General features: G+C 43.2%; 2 protein-coding genes across 3 annotated transcripts; one reads left to right on the forward strand and one right to left on the reverse strand.

The window, feature by feature from the left end:
• Positions 1-10,819: 10,819 nt before the first annotated feature.
• On the forward strand, positions 10,820-12,916 carry LOC121760606 (probable E3 ubiquitin-protein ligase RHC1A). The gene is made up of 2 exons (XM_042156247.1): positions 10,820-10,948; positions 11,646-12,916. The coding sequence occupies exon 2, from the start codon at positions 11,721-11,723 to the stop codon at positions 12,684-12,686; it is 966 nt and encodes a 321-aa protein (XP_042012181.1). The 5' UTR covers positions 10,820-10,948; positions 11,646-11,720; the 3' UTR covers positions 12,687-12,916.
• A 726-nt stretch (positions 12,917-13,642) lies between these two features.
• LOC121786887 lies at positions 13,643-17,576 on the reverse strand. 2 transcript variants are annotated; one of them, XM_042185493.1, is made up of 3 exons: positions 17,411-17,576; positions 16,231-16,284; positions 13,643-15,713 (listed from the first exon to the last, which is right to left on the reverse strand). In XM_042185493.1, exon 3 carries the CDS (start codon positions 15,687-15,689, stop codon positions 13,773-13,775), a length of 1,917 nt encoding a protein of 638 aa, XP_042041427.1. In that variant the 5' UTR covers positions 15,690-15,713; positions 16,231-16,284; positions 17,411-17,576; the 3' UTR covers positions 13,643-13,772. The 2 variants fall into 2 exon arrangements, with proteins under 2 accessions (XP_042041427.1, XP_042041422.1); XM_042185488.1 differs by lacking the exon at positions 16,231-16,284 and having other exon boundaries at positions 17,411-17,575.
• Positions 17,577-19,938: the final 2,362 nt, after the last annotated feature.

The following is a 19,938-nucleotide window of genomic DNA, read 5'->3' on the forward strand; positions in this document are numbered from 1 at the left end:
GCTGTTCGATACGCCCAGAGAGCATCCTCTAACCTTACACTCCAATCCTTCCTAGAAGTGTTCACCGTCTTCTCCAAAATTTTCTTTATTTCGCGGTTAGAGATTTCTGCTTGACCATTTGCTTGCGGATGGTAAGGGCTGGATAGTCTATGGTGCACACTGTATTTCTTCATTAAAGCTTCAATTGTGCGATTACAGAAGTGTGTACCTTGATCGGATATGATCGCCCTGGGCACACCGAATCGGCTGAAGATATGACTCTTTAAGAATTTGGCCACTTCCTTGGCTTCACACGTGCCTGTGGCCTTGGCTTCCACCCATTTGGAGACGTAGTCTACAGCAACTAGGATATACAGATTCCCATAGGATGAAGGGAAAGGCCCCATGAAATCCATTCCCCATATGTCGAATAACTCGCAAACTATTACGGGTACCTGTGGCATTTCATCCCGGGCAGATATTCCACCGGTCAGTTGGCAACGCTCACAACTTCTGCAAAACTCGTACGCATCTTTGTTGAGGGTTGGCCAATAAAAGCCGCTATCCAAAATCTTCCTAGCCGTCTTCTTGGACCCGAAATGTCCTCCGCATGCTAACGAATGGCAGTGGGTCAAAACATCCCGCTGATCCCAGTCAGGAATGCACCTCCTTATCACTTGATCGGACCCTATCCTCCACAAATAGGGGTCGTCCCAAAAGTAGTATTTCGCTTCACTCTTGATCTTCATTCTTTGGGCTTTGGTAACACTTGGCACTTCTGGAAGCTCTCCAGTTACCAAGTAGTTGGCCAGGTCCGCGTACCAAGGCTCTTGCCCTACCTTCTCTTTTCCTTTCGTTGTATCATTCTGACCAGTAAGCTTGAACACTTCTTCCCAATCAATTTTTCTGGGCACAAAAATCACCTCACACAAATGTTCCTCTGGAAATTTATCATGCACTTCGTCACCGTTTCCATCTTGCACTATTCTGCTCAAATGGTCCGCCACTTTGTTCTCGACTCCTCGCTTATCTTCTACCTCCCAGTCAAATTCTTGTAGCAAGAGTACCCATCGGATCAAGCGTGGTTTGGATTCCTTCTTGGCAATCAGATACTTAATCGCAGCATGGTCAGTATACACTATGACCTTAGATCCCAACAAATACGGCCTGAACTTCTCGAAAGAATACACCACTGCCAGCATCTCCTTTTCAGTGGTATCGTAATTCCGCTGGGCTTGATTTAAAGTCTTGGACGCATAAAAAATTACGTACCTCTTCCCGTCGATCTTCTGACCCAGCACGGCTCCTACCGCAAAATCGCTGGCGTCACACATTACTTCGAACGGATGGTTCCAGTCAGGAGCCCTTATGATAGGTGCGGATATCAACTTTTCCTTGAGAAGGTTGAAAGCAGCCTTGCATTGCTCATCAAAGATGAATTCCACGTCATTCTGAAGTAATCTAGTAAGGGGCTGGGCGATCTTGGAGAAATCCTTGATAAATCTTCGATAAAATCCGGCGTGCCCCAGAAAACCCCTTATTCCCTTCTGATCAGTAGGGAATGGTAATTTGGATATAACATCTACCTTGGCTCGATCCACTTGGATACCTCTCTCTGAGACCACGTGTCCTAAAACTATCCCTTCGGCAACCATAAAATGGCACTTTTCGAAGTTCAAAACCAAACTCTTTGCTTGACATCTCTCCAAAACTATATCTAAGTGGTGAAGGCAAGAGTCGAACGAGTCTCCGTAAACCGTAAAATCGTCCATGAATATCTCTATGCAATCCTCAATCAGATCAGAAAATATGCTCATCATACATCGTTGAAACGTACCTGGAGCGTTGCACAGGCCGAAGGGCATGCGACGGTATGCATAGGTTCCAAACGGGCAAGTGAAAGTAGTCTTGTCCTGGTCCTCAGGATCTACGTAAATTTGGAAATACCCGCTGTACCCATCTAGAAAGCAGAAAAACTTCTTCCCAGCTAATCTCTCCAACATTTGGTCGATGAACGGCAGGGGAAAATGGTCCTTCCTGGTCGCATTGTTCAGCTTACGGTAATCGATGCACATTCGCCAACCCGTGACTAGCCTCGTTGGGATCAGTTCATTCCTCTCATTCTGAACTACTTGGATGCCCGACTTCTTTGGGACCATGTGGATCGGGCTGACCCACTCACTATCCGGTACTGAATAGATAATCCCTAGCGACAACAACTTCAAGATCTCCTTCAATATCTCTTCTCGCATGTTAGGGTTTACCTTCCTTTGAGCATCTCGATGTGCCTTCGCTCCTTCCTCCAACCTAATGTGGTGCATGCAGACGTCGGGGCTAATCCCCACTAAATCTGTAAGACTCCATCCAATTGCCTTCTTGTTCTTGCTCAGCACGGTCAGTAGCCTAGCCTCTTGTTCTTTCGTGAGGCTGCTACTGATGATCACCGGATAGGAGTTCTCCTCTCCAAGGAAGGCATACTTCAAATTTGGTGGCAACTTCTTCAGCTCAACTTGAGGTGGAAGTGTGTCTTCGGGTAGAGGGTTTTTCTCAATCTCTCATTCTTTTTCTAAACCTCCCCTCGATGGTTCTTCTCTACTGGCTGGTAACTGAACCCCTGCGGCTCCAGTGAACTCCGATTTCTGACAGAATCCCTTGATTGCTGCTTCTATTTCTTCATCAGTCAACCCTTGGCTACCGATCATTTCACACCATGCAGCGGCTTCGACGTCAGCCTGCTCATAAGCATCTAATGCTTGGAGTTTCTCCTGCAATAGTTCGGTCTCAAGAAAGTCTTGGACAAGGGGGTCAATCACGTCAACATAACACAAATTTTCAGAATCAATCGGTTTCTTCATGGCTTCATTGATATCAAAAGTAAATTTCTCTCCATGGAAATCAATGCAAATTGTCCCCTCGGCCATGTCTACTATTGTCTTAGCCGTTCTCAAAAATGGCCTTCCTAACAACACTCCACTAGATTCCCTAGCTTCATGCTCACTCATTTTGATCACATAAAAATCAGCATGATAGGTAAAATCATGCACTCTTACTAACACGTTTTCTAAAACTCCCTCAGGACTTATGCACGACCTATCAGCCAGTTGGATCAACACCCTAGTATTAGACAATCTAACTCCCTTCAATCGGTTATAGATAGACAATGGCATAACATTTATGGACGCCCCCAAATCACACATTGCATGTTTGACCTTCACATCTCCTATAGTTATAGGCAAAGTGAACATACCTGGATCGGCTCTCTTGGGTGGTAACTTCTCTTGCACTATTGCTGACGCTATTCCTTCCACCATAATCTTGCCATCCTTCTGGGCTCTCCCGGCTATGAAGTCCTTAATGAATTTCCCGAGATGGGGTAGCTTCACGGCTTGGAGGAATGGTATGGTGACATCCAACTTCCCAAAAATCGACAAGTAGTCAACCGGGTTCTCTTTCTTCCTCTTTGTAACAAATCGGAATGGGAACGGTTTCTCCCCTTTTTTTTCCTCTACTGGTTCTTCAGCAACCTTCTTGGAGTTTTTCTTGGGTAGTTCCTGGGTCTGGGCCTCCATTCTGGGTTCTACCTCTTGAGGGGGTTTCTTCCTGGTCAGTAGGGTGTCGGGTTCACCTCGTAAACTTGGTGTATCATCCAAGAAGAATGGATCCTTCATCCGAGGCATAGTTCTCCCTAATTCATCCACTGAAATGGTATCACCTCCTATCTTCGTTCCATTAGATCCTCCACCAGGTTGTTTCGGTTGAGGAGCGTCATAAGTGGTTCCCGACCTCAACGTAACCTTACTCACATTTGCCTTTTCGGGCATTTGGACTGTAGATGGGAGTTTCCCTGCATTTCCCTTCAAATCACCCACCGAACTGGCCAGTTGAGCTAACTGCCTATTCATCATATCCATGTTCGCCTTATGTTCCTTCTGGGCGTTTTGCATCCCCTGCACGACCTCATTATGGGATTGCAATTCTCCTTTGATGCTCTGTTGTGATGCTAGCATTTCACCCATCATGTCTTCAACGAATCTCCTTGACCTGCTCGAGTTTTGGAAGTGACTTGGCCCTTGGTGTTGATAGTTCTGGGAGGTTTGCTGGCCTTGATTAGGCGGGTATTGGTTATACTGGGCAGGAGGGGTGTACTGATCTTGAGGATATTGATTCTGGTGCTGGCCTTGGAATTGATTTTGGTTCTGATGGTTTTGGGGTCCTGGGTTTGGCTGATTTTGGAAGTTTTGGAAGTTTCTCTGGTGGGGTGGCACATAGACAGGGTTCGGGTTCTGTGGGTTTTGGTTTTGGGAATGTTGGTTTCTTCCTGACCAGTTGGGCTGGTAGTCTGGGTTCGCTGGTCCACGGTTAGGGTTTTGGTTCGGATGGGGGTTATACTGGCTCTGACCTTGGTTCTGATTTTGGCTCCCGTCACCCCATCGGAAGTTTGGATGATCCCTCCATGGTGCATCCCGTTGCCTACCTTGAATCCAATGCCCACTAGAGTTGAAGTACCCCGCAGCATTAACTTGCTCCATATTCCCGAAGTCATTAGGCTGATCATAGTTCGGTCCTTGATTTCCCTGCTCTGCACCCTTGTAATTCCCAGCTGGGGGAGGTGGTGGAGTGCTCTTCTCGATCGCACTCAGAAGTGACTTCTTCAGCTCATCCATTTTCAAATCCATTTTCTGCTCCAGTGTATTTTCCTGATCAGTAACCGAGGCAACAGCAGCCCGCTCTCGGTTATATCCTTCCCTTGAATGGTCATACTCTTTCTTTGCATTCAGTAGCTTCCTTAGGACTCGCTTTGCTTCGCTAACCCGCAATTGCGTGAAGCTTCCTCCCGACGATGAATTTGCCAGGTACTTGGTTACCGCGTTCATGCCTTCGTAGAAAGTATGATGTACTTCAATGTCCGCCATGCGATGGTTGGGACACGATTCCAAAAGACCCATGTATCTTGCCCAATAATCACTCAAGGGCTCATCATACCCTTGCTTCACATTAGTTATTTCCCTCTTCAGCGCGCTTGTCTTGGATGACGGAAAAAACTCGCCCAGAAATGCTGACTTGAAATCTGCCCAAGTCTCGATGGAGTTGGGGGGCAGGCGCATGAACCAGGTGTTAGCTTCCCCTTTCAGCACAAATGGCAAAGCCTTCAACCTATAATCATCCTCCGTCGCTCCTGCCGGTCTCCTCTGCGCCCTACAAATTTTGCAAAACTCATGAAGAAACTCATACGGCCCTTCATAGCTCTTCCCACAGTATGTAGGCAGGATTGCGATCACATGAGGCTTCACATCGCAAGCGGTTTGGCCTGGAGTAACGACTATGGCTTGCGGGGGCTCTCCTTCAGTATGCGCGTTCAGCGTCCCGATCTCCGGGTCCTCATCTCCCTGGTTGGCCATTTCCCTTGGGTTGCCTTCCAACAGTGGTATCTCTTCTGGTATCGGTCCCTCTATGGCGCCCTTCTCCTCGTCACTACTCGTCCCTAGGTCAGACAAGGTGGTCGACAAGCCAGAACGAGTGGTTACGAGTATAGATCCTCGCTGAAGTATCTTCAGTCTCCCCTGGTCAGGAGCCGAACTGCTTCTCATAAACTGAAATGGAAAGAAAAGGAAAAGAAGATTATGCACAATATATACGCCAAAGTATCACACACAAAAGTAACTAGTAACGCCATCCATCCCCGGCAACGGCGCCATTTGAAACGATGAGATTTCTTCTCAGGGTGCTTAGGTGTCGTTCAAGCAAGGATATATCCTACTGGTCAGGATAGAGATCCTAACTAAGCCTAGACCCTAGTTTCAAAAATTCCTCAACCCACTTCTACTGATCGGTATAGTGGTGGTAAGGGTCGAATCCCACAGAGATGGTGCGTTAAAACTATTGTGGTGATATTCTGGATGGTTTGGTTAGCTACCACGCTCGGGTTGAGTCTCTACCTAGGCAAGAACTTAAAGGTAATTTCCTACTGACTAGAATGGGGAAAGGAGTGTAGGGGTGCAGCTGTGTACGTGGAAATGGGGAGACATTTTTTGTAACAGAAAATATTTGGAAAGTACGAGATTCTATTTTGGGCTAGACAGAATATTCAGAGGGTAGTGGTAGTCATGGTGACTAGGCTGACAGATCTGCAGGTTATATCTAAAAAGTAAAGGACAAAAAGCAAAAAGCATCTAAAAAGCAAAGTGGTCCCCAACATTAGATTTGGACATCATCTTCTTCAACAACACAAACCAAAATCAGAAAATAATTCCAGATTCAACACGGAAACACAGTTTATCAAATCGCGAACACAGATCCACAAATAAGAACACCAAATCTGAAATCAAACACAGAAAATGCAACTCCGCGTACTGGTCAGCAGGAAAACGAAAACGAACTCAAACAAGACTTCACATGCAGCGATTCACTCACGATCAATAGTTCCACATTTAACTAAAGGAATTTTGACGGAAACAAAGAAAGGAAAGTTTCGGCACTTAAAACACCAAGGAACCTTAGATCTAAGCTAACTAGGCGAAATAGGAAGGAAAATAAATCAACACAATAACCGAAACGGAAATCAACTTCATAGCATAAACACGTTCAGATCTTCCAAAAATACTTCAAAAGCAGAAAATATCCAAAAGCAACAAAGATCCAGCGTGAAGAAAGCAAGTAAATTAAACTACGAAAGCGAATAAAAGTGTTTTGCCACTCCGGGCGATGATATCTCTAACTACGGTCTTGCTGGCTGGAACGGACGATTTGGAACTCCGGGAACACCTAAATCTTCAAGTGACCATGGCAGTGGCGAGGAACGAGATTCTGGACTGGGCTGAAGGACTGAACTCCGAGAGAATTCTACCTAAGAGTGATGATGATGATTCGATTCTTCCTTTTTTTCTTTCTCCAAGTGGCTTCCTTTTATAGGGAGGCTTACCCTTGATTTTTAGGGTAAGACCTTGCGGTGAGATGACTTCTTTGCCCTTAATTGTGATTGAGCAGTCCCAGCTATCCTCCTTCTCCATCTCGAGCCATATTTGCATGTATACTGGTCAGTACGTAATCGTCCTGACGCCCTTTTCACTTGAAGTGTCTGAAACTCTGCCTACTGGCTAGAATGTTTACCCTGCACGCTTAAGCAACTAGTTTTTGCAGATATAATTCAATTATGCACATCATACTGACCAGTAACCTAGGCCTAGAATACGACTTATCATTGCCCCAGGAGCATCATCAGCCAACCCTAGACGACGCTCAATCCGAGTGATGAGCTTCTGGTATATATTCCTGATGTACGGGTCATCGGTGGCTAGGTATTTGCTGCAGACGTCCTGCAGTTGTTGCATCAACTGCACATCGAGGTTCTCCCTCAAGATCTCGTGGGGACCAGGAACCATGGGCTGTGCGAATGGGGAGGGCTGCGGGATGCACGATCCAGACGCGGCCGACGATGGGCGGGAGGCACTTCTAGCCCCTCTGGCGCTGCGGATAGAGGCTTGTTGTCCCGGGGGCCGTCTTCGCCTAGTGTGTGTAGCGGCGGGTTCTTCGACTTGCTCGTCGTTCTGCTCGAACGAGTGCGAGTCGCTTCCGCTACTGTAGTCCCCGGCAAGGTTGTGTCTTGTACGCTTCGGCCCAGGAGCTCCAGTGACCTCTTGCGCGCAGATGTCCTTGAATTTCGGACAATCCGCGAGGACTAGATACTCCTCCCACATTGTAAACTTCGGCCAGCCCTCAGTGTTGTATTGGCCCATCGACAGGGCCTTCACGTCTGCTTCGCTTAGGCCACTCTCAGCGTGGAGAAGGTTGTTCTGGTATATGCTCACGAACCGCTTGGTAGCCGGCAGAATCCTAAACCACTTTTTACGGATCTGTTCTGGGTCGCGCTCTCGGGCGCCGGCAGGTTTGAACTCGTTGTATGCCATCAGGACGCGCCTCCAAAAGCTCCCCTCGGTCTGATTAGTGCCCACTATGGGGTCCGATGTGATGGCATCTCACGTTCTCGCCACGGCAATGAACTCCAATTTGGTGTAGAGCTTGCCCCGTTTGGAGTCCTCGCCACCGCCACTGCCGACGCCGCTGCCCGAGCCACCGCCACCGCCACCGCCACCGCGGCCGCAGCCCCTACCGCCACCGCCCCCGGCACTGCTTCGGGTCGGAACGGGCGTTTACACCCGTGTTGCAGGCGTATCCGGGATGCCGGAACTGAGAAGACCCATCATGGTATCCAGAGCGTCTTGATCTGCTTCAGTGTAAGGAGATTGGCTGGATAGGAAAGGGGACTCCGGACTCGGCTGGTTAAGCGCGTCGAGGTTGGGTCTGTAATCTCCAAACGCCGAGCGACTTAGATTCCGCTGAAAAGGTTGGGGCGTTGGAGAAGACCTCCACGACTGAGATGGAGGAAGGTTTGGACACGATGCCCACGGCGGGGGAGATTGGCTCCAAATCCACGGCTGGGACGGAGACCCTCCATATCCCGAGGGCTGAGAAGGATAGCCGCCATATCCAGACGGCTGAGAAGGACGCCATATCCAGACGGCTGAGAAGGACAGTCGCCATATCCCGACGGCTGTGAAGGATAGCCGCCCGACGGCTGTGAAGGATTGCCGCCATAGCCCGATTCCTACGAGTTGGGTGATTCGTCGTCTCCACCGTGCATTTTTAGAGAGTCAAAGTGTAGATAGTGAATGAAGGGAGAGTGTGTGAAAAATGGTGAAAAAATGGGTGGTGGAGGAGTGGTATTTATAGAGTTAATTTAAAAAAAATTTAAAAATTCAAGGGGCGTCTATAGGCGCGGTGAAAGGCCGACCGGCGCGTCCTCGCCCCGGTTTCGCAGAATGACCGTCCGCCCCGGGGCGGACGTCGCCTACACTATAATCCGCTTTGGGATCGCCCCCGACGGGGCTATAGGCGTGGCGGTCCCATAGTGGATACCCTATGGGCTCGTTTGATTTTGTAAGTCACTAAGGGTGTCTGTCCACTATAAGGCGGACACCCAAATAGCCCCGCCCCAGTTTTTGTCCATATCCCCAATTTTTTTGTCCACAGCCCCAAATTTTTGTTTCCGCCACTATGGTGGACACCAATAGCCCCAAAATTTTATAATCAATTTTTATTTTAATGTTTCAAGTAACTATGAATAAATTTATTGGACTATACGTAATTAGAAGAAATGCGTGAAGAAATTAAAATTAAACACTAAATTTTCGTCGTATTAAAGTACATGAAAAATTATACAACGAAAATAATGAATGAAATGATGTGTATTTAAAGGTGAATTAAATTGAATTTTTTTAAAAAAATCACCGACTACCGCCGCGCCGGGCACCGCTCCACTATAGCCGCCTATTCGCCGCATCCACCCCGGAGTAGGCGCGTCCTCGCCCCAAACTCGCCGCATGCCCGTCCGCCGCCTACCGCCCCCATTTTCCTCGTCCGCCCTGGGGGCGGACATCACCTCCACTATAGACTGCCCCGGGACCGCCCCCGCCGGGCTATAGGCGCAGCGGTCCCATAGTGGACACTCTAATACCAACTCCTTTAAAATGGGCCTAACATAGTTTTGTATTATTGTTATGGAAAATAAAAATGTGTTTGATTAAAAAATGATGCCCATGTTACAATGTTACTGTTCCTTCTATTTTTCTATGTAGAAGTTGTGAAATGACGGAATTGTCCCCCTTCTATTTTTTATGTTCATGCTCCTTTACTCTCACATAGAGACTGAACACACAAATTAATCGGAGATGAAATTTAATAAAATTAAATATTCAAAATGTATTTAATATACATGCATGTACTTAATTTGGTTTGTTGTTTTGTACGATTTTGGAAAATGAGATGAAACAAAAAAAATGCAATCAAATTTTTTAAAAAATTACTAAAATTTAAAAATTAAATTGAATGAACTATTAGAAATACATCTATAAAACAAAGGTGTCATAATCAAAATTAATTTAGATGTTGTAATTTTGCTATTTGTCATTTAATTTGATTTTATGTAATTTAAATAAGTTATCCTAATAATATTTTGTTAAGTTTTGTAGTATTATAATTTAAGTGAATCCAGTTAAATTTAACAGAATGTTAATTATGAAAGGAGCCTTGTATTCAACAGAGTCTAAGATTATTTATTTACTTTTCAACTGAAATCATTTATTTAAAATTTGACCAAATCAATGCAAACACATTTAAAAAAAGCCCAATTAAATAAAACCTAATAAAGCGCGGCTATCTCCTTCTTCAATTTGTGAAAATTAATCTCTCCTTTCAATCTGCATTATTTCTTCTATCTTCTTCTTCGATGCAATTCGTGTGATTTTCAAGTGATGTTAGTCATTCTTCTTCTCTCTTCTCAGAAAAATTAAGAGATGCAAAGATAAAGAGAAGAGGTGGAGAGAATGAAGAGATGAAGTGAAGCGGGCAGCTTAATGTGTTTCAAGAGTGAACAGTCCACTAACAGAGCAATTTGTCGTGTTAGGATTATACTACAAAATATTGTGTTAACTACAACGCCACGTCACCGGCCCGTGTTTATTGTTTAGTTTCAAGACAATCAAACATTGTTTTAAGTTTCTAAACAGTGTTATTTTCAAGCACTTGGAAGACAATCAACAAAATCGATATACGAGTACTACAGAACTGTGTTATTTCTTCATCACAATAATTTATTTAAATTATAATCCTTTTAAAAGTAATACGTATTCATACAACCATATTACTAATAGTTTTAATTGTCTAGATAGTGGAAGAAAACATATTTAAATATAAATTTATTTGTAAAATAAAATTGAAAAGAAAAATGGACGAGTAATTAAGGTATAAATAAAAAATTTGTGAAAATCAAAATTACCGGCTTGAGCTTGCTTGGTACGTGCAGCGTAGAGTAGAGCGCATTTAGAATACCGAAATTGACTGTAACTTGTAGAACCGCAAAATTTCAATCCTACCCCATTTCTCTCCTTCTCTCTCATCTCCTCTGCACCCTCTGGTAAGTCTTGACAACTCATGCCCCAATAATCTCAACCCCCAATGTTGTTTTCATTTTTCTAATTTTTACTCGATTAATCGCTTTCAATTTATACCACTTCGTTTGCTTGGTAGTTTCTTTTTTTTTCCTTGTATGTCGCTTCGTGATTCACACGATTCTTGTTGTTTGAAGAGGAATTAGTTTTATAAGATCTTTTTTCCTGAAAAAAGAGAAAAAGGATTTGTGCACTTCTTCCAATTCAGGGTTGCTAATGCTTGATTTCTATAATTCACGCAGGAACTTACCCAAATTTATTGCTTTATAGTAGTAATAAACATAATTTTTCGTTGCCTAGTTTTATGCTTTGAGTTGAAGAATTCGCAGTGTACATTTTTGTTAGTCTCAGGCTCAGCAGTCAGCATAGAGTTTTATGCATACGGTAACTTGCTTATGTACACTCTGGTTTTCCCTTACTGTTCTCTATATTTAGAGGATTTAATTATGTGGAGCAGATCTAAATTATGTAAATCTGCACGACGAACTGAACCCTACATATTTGATTGAATATGATCCAGGCTTCATTGGGAGTTCTCATATTCCTTATTTGTATCAAATTGTTGATTTTCTATAACTGCTTCATAGTTGATTTATTTTCACCTAAGCTTGTGAACTTGTGTCGTCTATGTGTTATGGTTAAATCATAGATGTGTGGGTGCAGGAAACGTTCAGAGGTTGGAGATTGGTGGCTTAGGTTTCTTGTATAAGATAATATTACTGTAATAGTCAAGAAAGAATGTCAAGTGGTGGAAACACTCATTGGTGCCACCAGTGCAGTCAGCCTGTACGACCTCATGGCCGTAACTTGGTTTGCCCGTACTGTGATGGAGGCTTTATACAAGAGCTGGCCGAAGTTATGGGTGCTCACACGGGTGATGGTTCCGGACTTGGGTTCATGGCTCCCCAGCAAGATCCGAGATTTGGTATTATGGATGCATTTGCTGCCCTAATGAGGCAAAGGATGATAGGAAGGGACCCTAACTTTGATGTTAGAGGACGACCTGCCATGCTCAGTGAACGAAGTGTGGGTAATGGTCCCATGCCTACTGGCCAGTTATTGATATTACGTGGCCAATCTCCAGTTGCTGTCAATCCGTTTGATTTCTTGTTTAGCGATGGACATGGAGTGGGGCAGAGACGAGCTGATTTTGATGATATCTTTATGGGACATGGATTACATGAATTGATAGAGCAGCTGAGTATGAATGATAGGCGAGGTCCTCCTCCAGCACCTCGTTCTGCAATTGATGCTATGCCTACCATCAAGATTTCCCAAAGGCATCTCAATACCGATGCTCACTGCCCAGTGTGTCAAGATAAGTTTGAATTGGGCACAAGAGCTAGACAGATGCCATGTGATCATATTTACCATTCAGATTGTATTGTGCCTTGGCTAGTCGAACATAATTCATGCCCTGTCTGTCGTGTTGAGCTACCCCCACTAGGTTCTGCAAATGCTCGGTCTAACTTGAATCAGAGAGCAGCGAACACTAATAGTGGTGGTGGTGGCGGCGGCAGCAGCAGCAGCAACAGCAGAAGGGACAGTAACTCTCAGAGTCAGGGAAGGTGGAATCCATTTTCTTTCCTGTGGCCTTCAAACTCATCAAATCAAAACACTCAACGCCATTCAGGAACCGAAGGAAACAGTGCCGCGGCTCCAAATGAGGAGCATGGCAGGATGCGCTGGCCTTTTGACTATTGATTTTGATTATGCAGCTGCGTATTCTTCTCCAATACTCCCTCTTATTTGTTTCTCTGTCGTGTTTGTTGTTGTGTGCCTCGAAAAAAATTGGGTTACAGTTTCTGGTTGTTAAATATTTAGTAAAATCCCTTTTGGAGTTAAAACGATTTCCCTGCTTGTATGCTACACTTACACCACCTGTGAAAAGATCAACCATGTGTTCTTCAAAACTCGTATCTCCATTTGTCTAAGTATCGGTCTTGAATTTTTGCTCTGAATGTTACAAAAATCGTTCGATGTTATTCGACTGTTTACTCTTGATTTGCAGAATATTGCACTTAGAATAAGAAATTGATGATATGTGACAAGTTCTTGTGAATAGCTGCCACTGGATTCTGTCTTTGTTTTGCGTTTTGATTTGGTTCTTTTTACTAGTGGCTTTGCAAAAATCTGGGATATTTTGGGGCCGTGGATTTGAAGTGTGACTGATCCGTCCTGATTTCAATTGTTATGTCGCTGTTGAATATGGTTTGTTTGAGAATATATCCTTCTCCATTCGGGAAAAGCTTATTTCTCATAATATTATAACTTCTATCGTGTACAATACAGACATGCTACATGGGGTATTGTTCCCTTGAGCAAGGACGATAAAAAGAAGAAAAATTCGGTTAAAATGTCACTTCAAACGGAAGTCGAGTCATAATTGATAATCATTTTCGTCCAAAGTATATTCTGTTTCAAATTAAATTTATACATATGTATGAAAAGGAGTAAAATTTATCGTGGCTGTCGGCGGAGTATTAGTGTCCTATTTTAGGCATGCAATTTTTAAGCTATATTTAGTGCGGTCGACCGCCCAATCCACAACATCACATTTGATAACCTAGGCCTAGCTATATTTGTTACTCTATAATGTCAGGACAAAAAGTTGGGTTTTGGCTGATGCTTTGTCGAGAAAGCAATATAACACAAGCGAATGAAACAAACTGTAATGCTTTTCCGATTAAGATTGTCATGTCAATTCACATTAAGCACCAGCACCAACACCAACATCAACACCAAGCGCATGGTCCCTTTTCTTTATTCATGAAATACGTCGCCATTCACTTACAGTGTAGGAGAGGATATAACCTGTCTGGGTAAACTGAGGAGGTCTTTCTCTTCAAATGGCGAAATCCATTCCAAATAACCAGTAGAGTAGCTAGGACTTCGCCCATCCATTGCTGCAGCGTTCCCATTTGACAGACCGGGCATCCTAATAGACGTCAGAACCGCACCATAAGCATCATGTGGCTGAATGTTATTCTGATTGTAGTTTGCCCCAGTCCACAGACTGTCGGGTTTTGGCAACACTGACCCACGGTCCAAGCTCCAGTCTACGTTGGTGTAATCATATTGCAACATTGAGCTGCCAGTGCTCCAGTCCACCTGAGATGAAGTCCCTGATGCGCCATTGGTACCATTGCTGGAGAAGAGTCCTAGGGAAGAAGGGACAGCAAGTGTTGGTGATCCGCCTCGAACCCATAAACCACTGCTGACTCTTTTAGTTCCCGAAGAATCCATTGGGCCATTACTGGACATAAATTGCTGATGTGATGACTGGTATTGAGGTTGGCCATACAACTGATTTAAGCTAACATTGTTAGGCACAGTAACAGATGGCACAAATCCATGTGGCTTTACTGGTTCAACATAACTAGGATACCAACTCATATCCATAGGTCCAGGAGGAGATGAGCTACTACCTGCACTAGGAGCCTGCTTTGCGTTAATAGATTGAGGTCGCTGCATGACGATAACTGGTTCTTTGACTGATCCAAGCTGCAAACTTTTCAAATCATTTCCAACACCAGCATAGCGGACATCCATCTTGGTTGGAGTTGGTGAAGGCAGAGATTGTGATGCTAAAGAAAATGACGCAGAAGGATCTGATCCTGCACTTACCCACCTTTTCTCTGCTAGCACAGCAATCTGCTGTGGTTTCGTCAAGTCAGCTTTAGGTGGTATTTTCTTCAGCACCTGCAAGCTTTTGGCCGCAGGATCCTCTGAGGACCCCACTGTTGCTGGAACTTTGGTATAGTTGAAATCTTTGTCATCCCTTTTCTGCTGTACAGTGGTAGCCGATGTAGACTTTGGTTGTATTCTTAATGAATTCTGACTAATCGCAACTGCTGGCTCGCTATTTGCAACAGTAGGAGGATCACCATTTTCATCAGGCTTAGATGGAACAGCAGGAGGATCTTCCTGTAGTATCATTATTGTTTTTTCAGCCCTGTCAATGTCACCCTCACAGCATACCACAGCTCTTTCCACCTCTTGTTTGGAAGCCTTATATCTAATTTCCAAATCAGTAATGCGAGCAAGCTCCTCTGATATGTCAATTTTCATACAACGAATACCATCATATTTTTTAAATTCCTTTTCATCACCACCTTCAAAAAGCCATGATACTGATTCCTCTATCCTACCTTCATTCACAATAAGAGCCACTGTTGCCGGCTCTTCGGAGAAGCCCATAGCTACAAGCTTCTGTGCTAGTGCTTCCAGCTTCCTTGACATGAGAAAGCCACTGCACCGTTCATGCAACTCTTGCGCTCGCCTCTCCTTTTGACGCTGATGCTTCTTCTCATTCTTCTGCCGTGTTTTCTCTCTTTTGTCATTGTCAGCTCCAGGTATTATATCCTGGCGTGTAAGCTGTTGAGATGACTTTTCTTTATGGTCTTCAGAGTCGCCAGACCAACTGCCATTATTGGAAATAGAATCATACTCAACGCCAGTCCCCGATGAACTTCCATTATGATCATCTGTGTCATCTATATTACGGAAACGACCATTAACATGAAGCGGACTGGCCGAAGGCACTGGTGCTGATTCAAATGTATGAAATGTTTTCAAAACAGGATTGTATCCACTTGATAGGGTCACACTACTGGTGTTAACATGACCCAAAGGCTTCAGAGAATTTTTTGGAGCTTCTTTGCCAGCCTTTTTATCTTTGGACTTAGATTTGGTTGCTGGAGACATGTCTACAATTTCAAGTTCTAATTTCTGCGAAACCAAAGATTAGAAACATTAGCCAGTGAACAGTCCCAGGCTCGGCCAAACATGTGCATTATAAATATGGACATTGATTGTCTTCTTGGTCCATGACTTGGTTAGAATAGAACATGAGAAGATAATACATTTTCCTATTGTCAGATAAAGCACCCAATAAGTGCAAATGATCAAACTCTTCCCCATAAAGAACTAAGATCTTGGTCAATAATAATAAATTTTATGTGCATACCAAAGTATTAATAGGATGAAATTAAACAAGGAAAAATATAATTAGTACATGACTGTATTCAAGCTTGACCTCTATCATGGAACAAAAAGTACAAAGATGGAAGCTGTAGCACTAACATGTAGTACCAGGACCCTGAACCAGCAGTTTTACAAAATATATGTGAAAACATGGCTCTGAGTGGATTCAGTTCAACTCCAGAAACATGGAAATTTTGAAAGAAAAAAAGTGCATTACAAAGATCGGTCAGAGAAGGAAGATGATATCAGGAGTACAACATACATGCAACAGAGACCACTTAGAGTGGAGAATATGATATCTTATTCACGAACGAACCTACAGCACAAAACAATATGCAAAAGCTAACTGAGTATAGCATTTATTTATCATTATATCATACATAAACAGCTTTCGCCAAGAATTCAAGTGGGGAAACAATGTGTGCTCCCATTAAGCAACACAAATATTTCCATTTGTTATTAAGCTTACCCTGCAAGTATTCATAGTTCCAAATACCAGTTATAAGAAGCACAAATCTCTTGCTCACTTATTCAGTTCTGATATCCTTCTTTTATTACTCGCAGGACCATTGCTAGGATTTCCTTAATGATTGCCATATAGTAATTCAATGATTCATGAAAGCTGTTGTTTAAACATAAATTCATCTCCACAATACTTAGTAGTTACCTTAACATCATCTTTCAGAGTAAACGCTGAGACCAAATATATATATGCTTAATTTTCTCACTCACCATAAAACATACTTTACTATCTAAAAAGTTATTGCCCAATAGCCATACAAAAAAAATATTCCAGCTTGATGTTTGCTGTTCTACAAAAAAAAACAACCAGCTACAGCAAGGCGGTAACAGAAAAAAAAAGGAAAGATAATCAATCATCTTCGTGCAATCAGGACACATTAGTGCCTAGTTGATATTAAAATTCCAAAAATGCAAAAGGCTAATCACAAAATGGTTGCTGACTTTAAAAGAAGCACGCACACACGCGCATCAAATTAGAACATGTTTCTTCAATGGAAAAATCAACTCCCTACCAATTAAATATGACAACTTTAGGGAAACGGCTCATCCACACTCAAAAGTCCTATAACCAAAATAGAACTCCTTACACTTTGAAAAAAATATTTAATCACAAATTTACAAAACGAAATCGATACAACCATTCGCCTATCTGCGTTCGACATGACAAGTATGAGGGGTGGGAAGTAGCATCAATCCGTGGATCGGTCTATCAGAAAATTTTGAGAGCAACATAAGAATTTACAAACCAAGCCCCCACCAACCAAGGAGAGAAAAACCAAACGCGCCGCCACCAGATTCATCTAATCCAAGGCCAATGCATATTCATTCCAAATCTAACTAAACAAAGTCATAATCACGCCGCAGCCCTAGCTTCCGCCGACGGATCACCGAAAAAGAGAAGCAGCGGATCAAAGCCTCACCTTAATGGATCGATGCGATCGATTACAATATCGAGCGCCGCAGAGTCAGTTGATTTCCGTACGAGGATGAAGGATTGAATTTAGTGTCAGAACAGACGGAAAATTCGCGAAAGGGAGTGAGGGTTGGTAATGCGAGGCTGACAAAATAAACCGAATCAACAGAGATTAGGGTTTTTTTCCCGTTTAATATAGAAGCCCTATTCAAAAAGTCAAAGGGAATCAGTTATTTTATCTTTTTAATTTAAGTTATAGTAGCAATTTAAATTACTCCACTACTTAAGTTTGGTCGAATTTGGTGAAGTTTGAAATCAAATATTAAATTATGGTATTTTAAAGTCAATGGTTTGGAATAAATTGGGTGGCTCATAAATCATAATTGTCTAGAGACTAAATGTCTCTAAAAACAAACACACCAAAGATTTGACGAAGTATAAATCGTTTAAAGAAGGGTCTAATATCTAATTTCCGGAACAAGTCATGGGAAACGATGACGAAGGAGATAGAATGATTCTATCTAAATATCTTTAAACAACTTATCTTGTGGTCTACACGTCGCTTCCCTGGAACAAGTCTCTCTCTCATGGGGCTTTCACATGTTTCACTACTTGACCTCGCCGAAAACTCATTTTCTGATGTTATTGCAACAATGAGTCATTTGGTGAAGTCCCTAAGGGGATTCAATCTTTGACGGGGCTAATTTCTATTTTTTATTAATTATAATGACAATTTATGATTTTGAATTCAAAACATATGAACAATGGAGAAGATGTAATAAGGGATTATCGTGCTTTTATATTATTAATTTATGATTTGACACCTATGGAATGTCACCTACTCTCTCTCCCTTATAAATAGAAATTAAGTATTTCTTTTTTATCCATCTCCTAAAAATAGAAATTTTATTTTTTATATATTTTTTTTCTCTAATGGGGCGAAACTCAATTTCCACGAAAGTAAATGATACGAAGAAGTCTTCCACTCTAATTGAATGAGACAAAAAAATACTTGATTGAGGAGACAAAGATGGTGACACTCATATTTGACAACTCGGAAGACCTGATCCTTGGCAATAGCCAAAGAATTAAAAAAATTGGGATAATGCTGCCTCAAAATACAACGAGTTGATTTTGGAGCAGACACTAAAGTGTGACAGTTTGATTATGATTATTTGTGCAAGTACCGAGTCTGAGTGTAAACCTCCGTTACCAATTGCCAAAAAATGTGGTCCAATGACCATAGTTGGGATGTTTTCATCAACAAGTGAATGCAACTTTACTTGGGATGAAGAGACGAGGTTCGAGTATGAGGAGTCCGAGCAATTTTCTAAAACCACCCCAAAAATTTGGATGCAATTATGAGGCTTCTATTACCCAAAGAGAAGCAAGCACTTCACCTCTTACCAATTCTCAAGACTGACGACACAATATTGATAAAAGAGTGCTACATTGAACATGGATATTGTTGGTTTCTGGGATTACAAGAGATAAAAGCCGGGCGTAATACAAACCCAAAGAAGGAATACAAAAGGAGAAACTGAACTAAAAATTACAACTGAAATTAAAACAGTAACCGTGAATAAGTTTAGCTGAGTCGAGGAGGCCTCTTCTCGCAACACGAGATACGCCCTGGTAGTGCTCTCGGTTTGGCATGTCGTCCTCAAAGGTAAAACGGCTACGTCTCTGGCGATGCAGCACCGCAATCAACAGAGCTCCGGCGAACTGGATGGAGGAGATGGCAGAGCTTCGACAGAAAGACAATACAGAGAGAGGGAGAGAGCTTATGCTTGTGTAATGTGTGTCTAATGCAGTGGAATGACTAGCCTATTTATAGGCCAAGCCACCATGCAGGGTCAACCAAGCCATGAAGGCTCATCATGGCAGATTCGTAACCGCCGACGGTTACGAGCGTGTGGCAGGAGTGTGCCTTTCGCGTGCGGAGCGTGTGCTTTTCTCACGTGGCAGCTCTGACTGTGCCATGCTTGACGACGTGTCAAGCCACTTGGATTGCTGACTCTGCGGTGGTATAAAAAGATTAAGTTTGGGCTAGGGACAAGCCCAAAGACCACCCAAAGACCAATTGCCAAGATCCAAGTCCAAGTCCAAGTCCAAGTCCAAGTCCAAGATCGAGATCGGGCCTGGGCCCGAGCCCGCAACCACGAGCACGGGCACGGGCACGGGCACGAGCACGAGCTCGGGCGGGCGGGCGGATGCGGCGCGCACGTGTGCGCGCGTGTGGGTTCTTTCACCCATCTTGGTCCACTATAATTATTAAGTAACATAAAGTCACTTAATTTAAACACATTAAAATATGTGTTACTTCTCCTATGTGGGATAATTAACACTAGTTAATTATTCCCTAAGCTCCAACTCCAAGCTTTAATTAAAAGCTAATTATGCCCAACTTTAATCCACCATTTCTCACTCACCGGAAATCGGATTTGAGAATGTGAATATACTACATTTATCTACGTAAAATGTAGATCGACGCTATATCATTTAATTTCACAAAATTAAATGTCTCGTCACTTT

Source organism: Salvia splendens, chromosome 2 (assembly GCF_004379255.2).
Source record: "Salvia splendens isolate huo1 chromosome 2, SspV2, whole genome shotgun sequence".
Classification (NCBI taxonomy): Eukaryota; Viridiplantae; Streptophyta; class Magnoliopsida; order Lamiales; family Lamiaceae; genus Salvia; species Salvia splendens.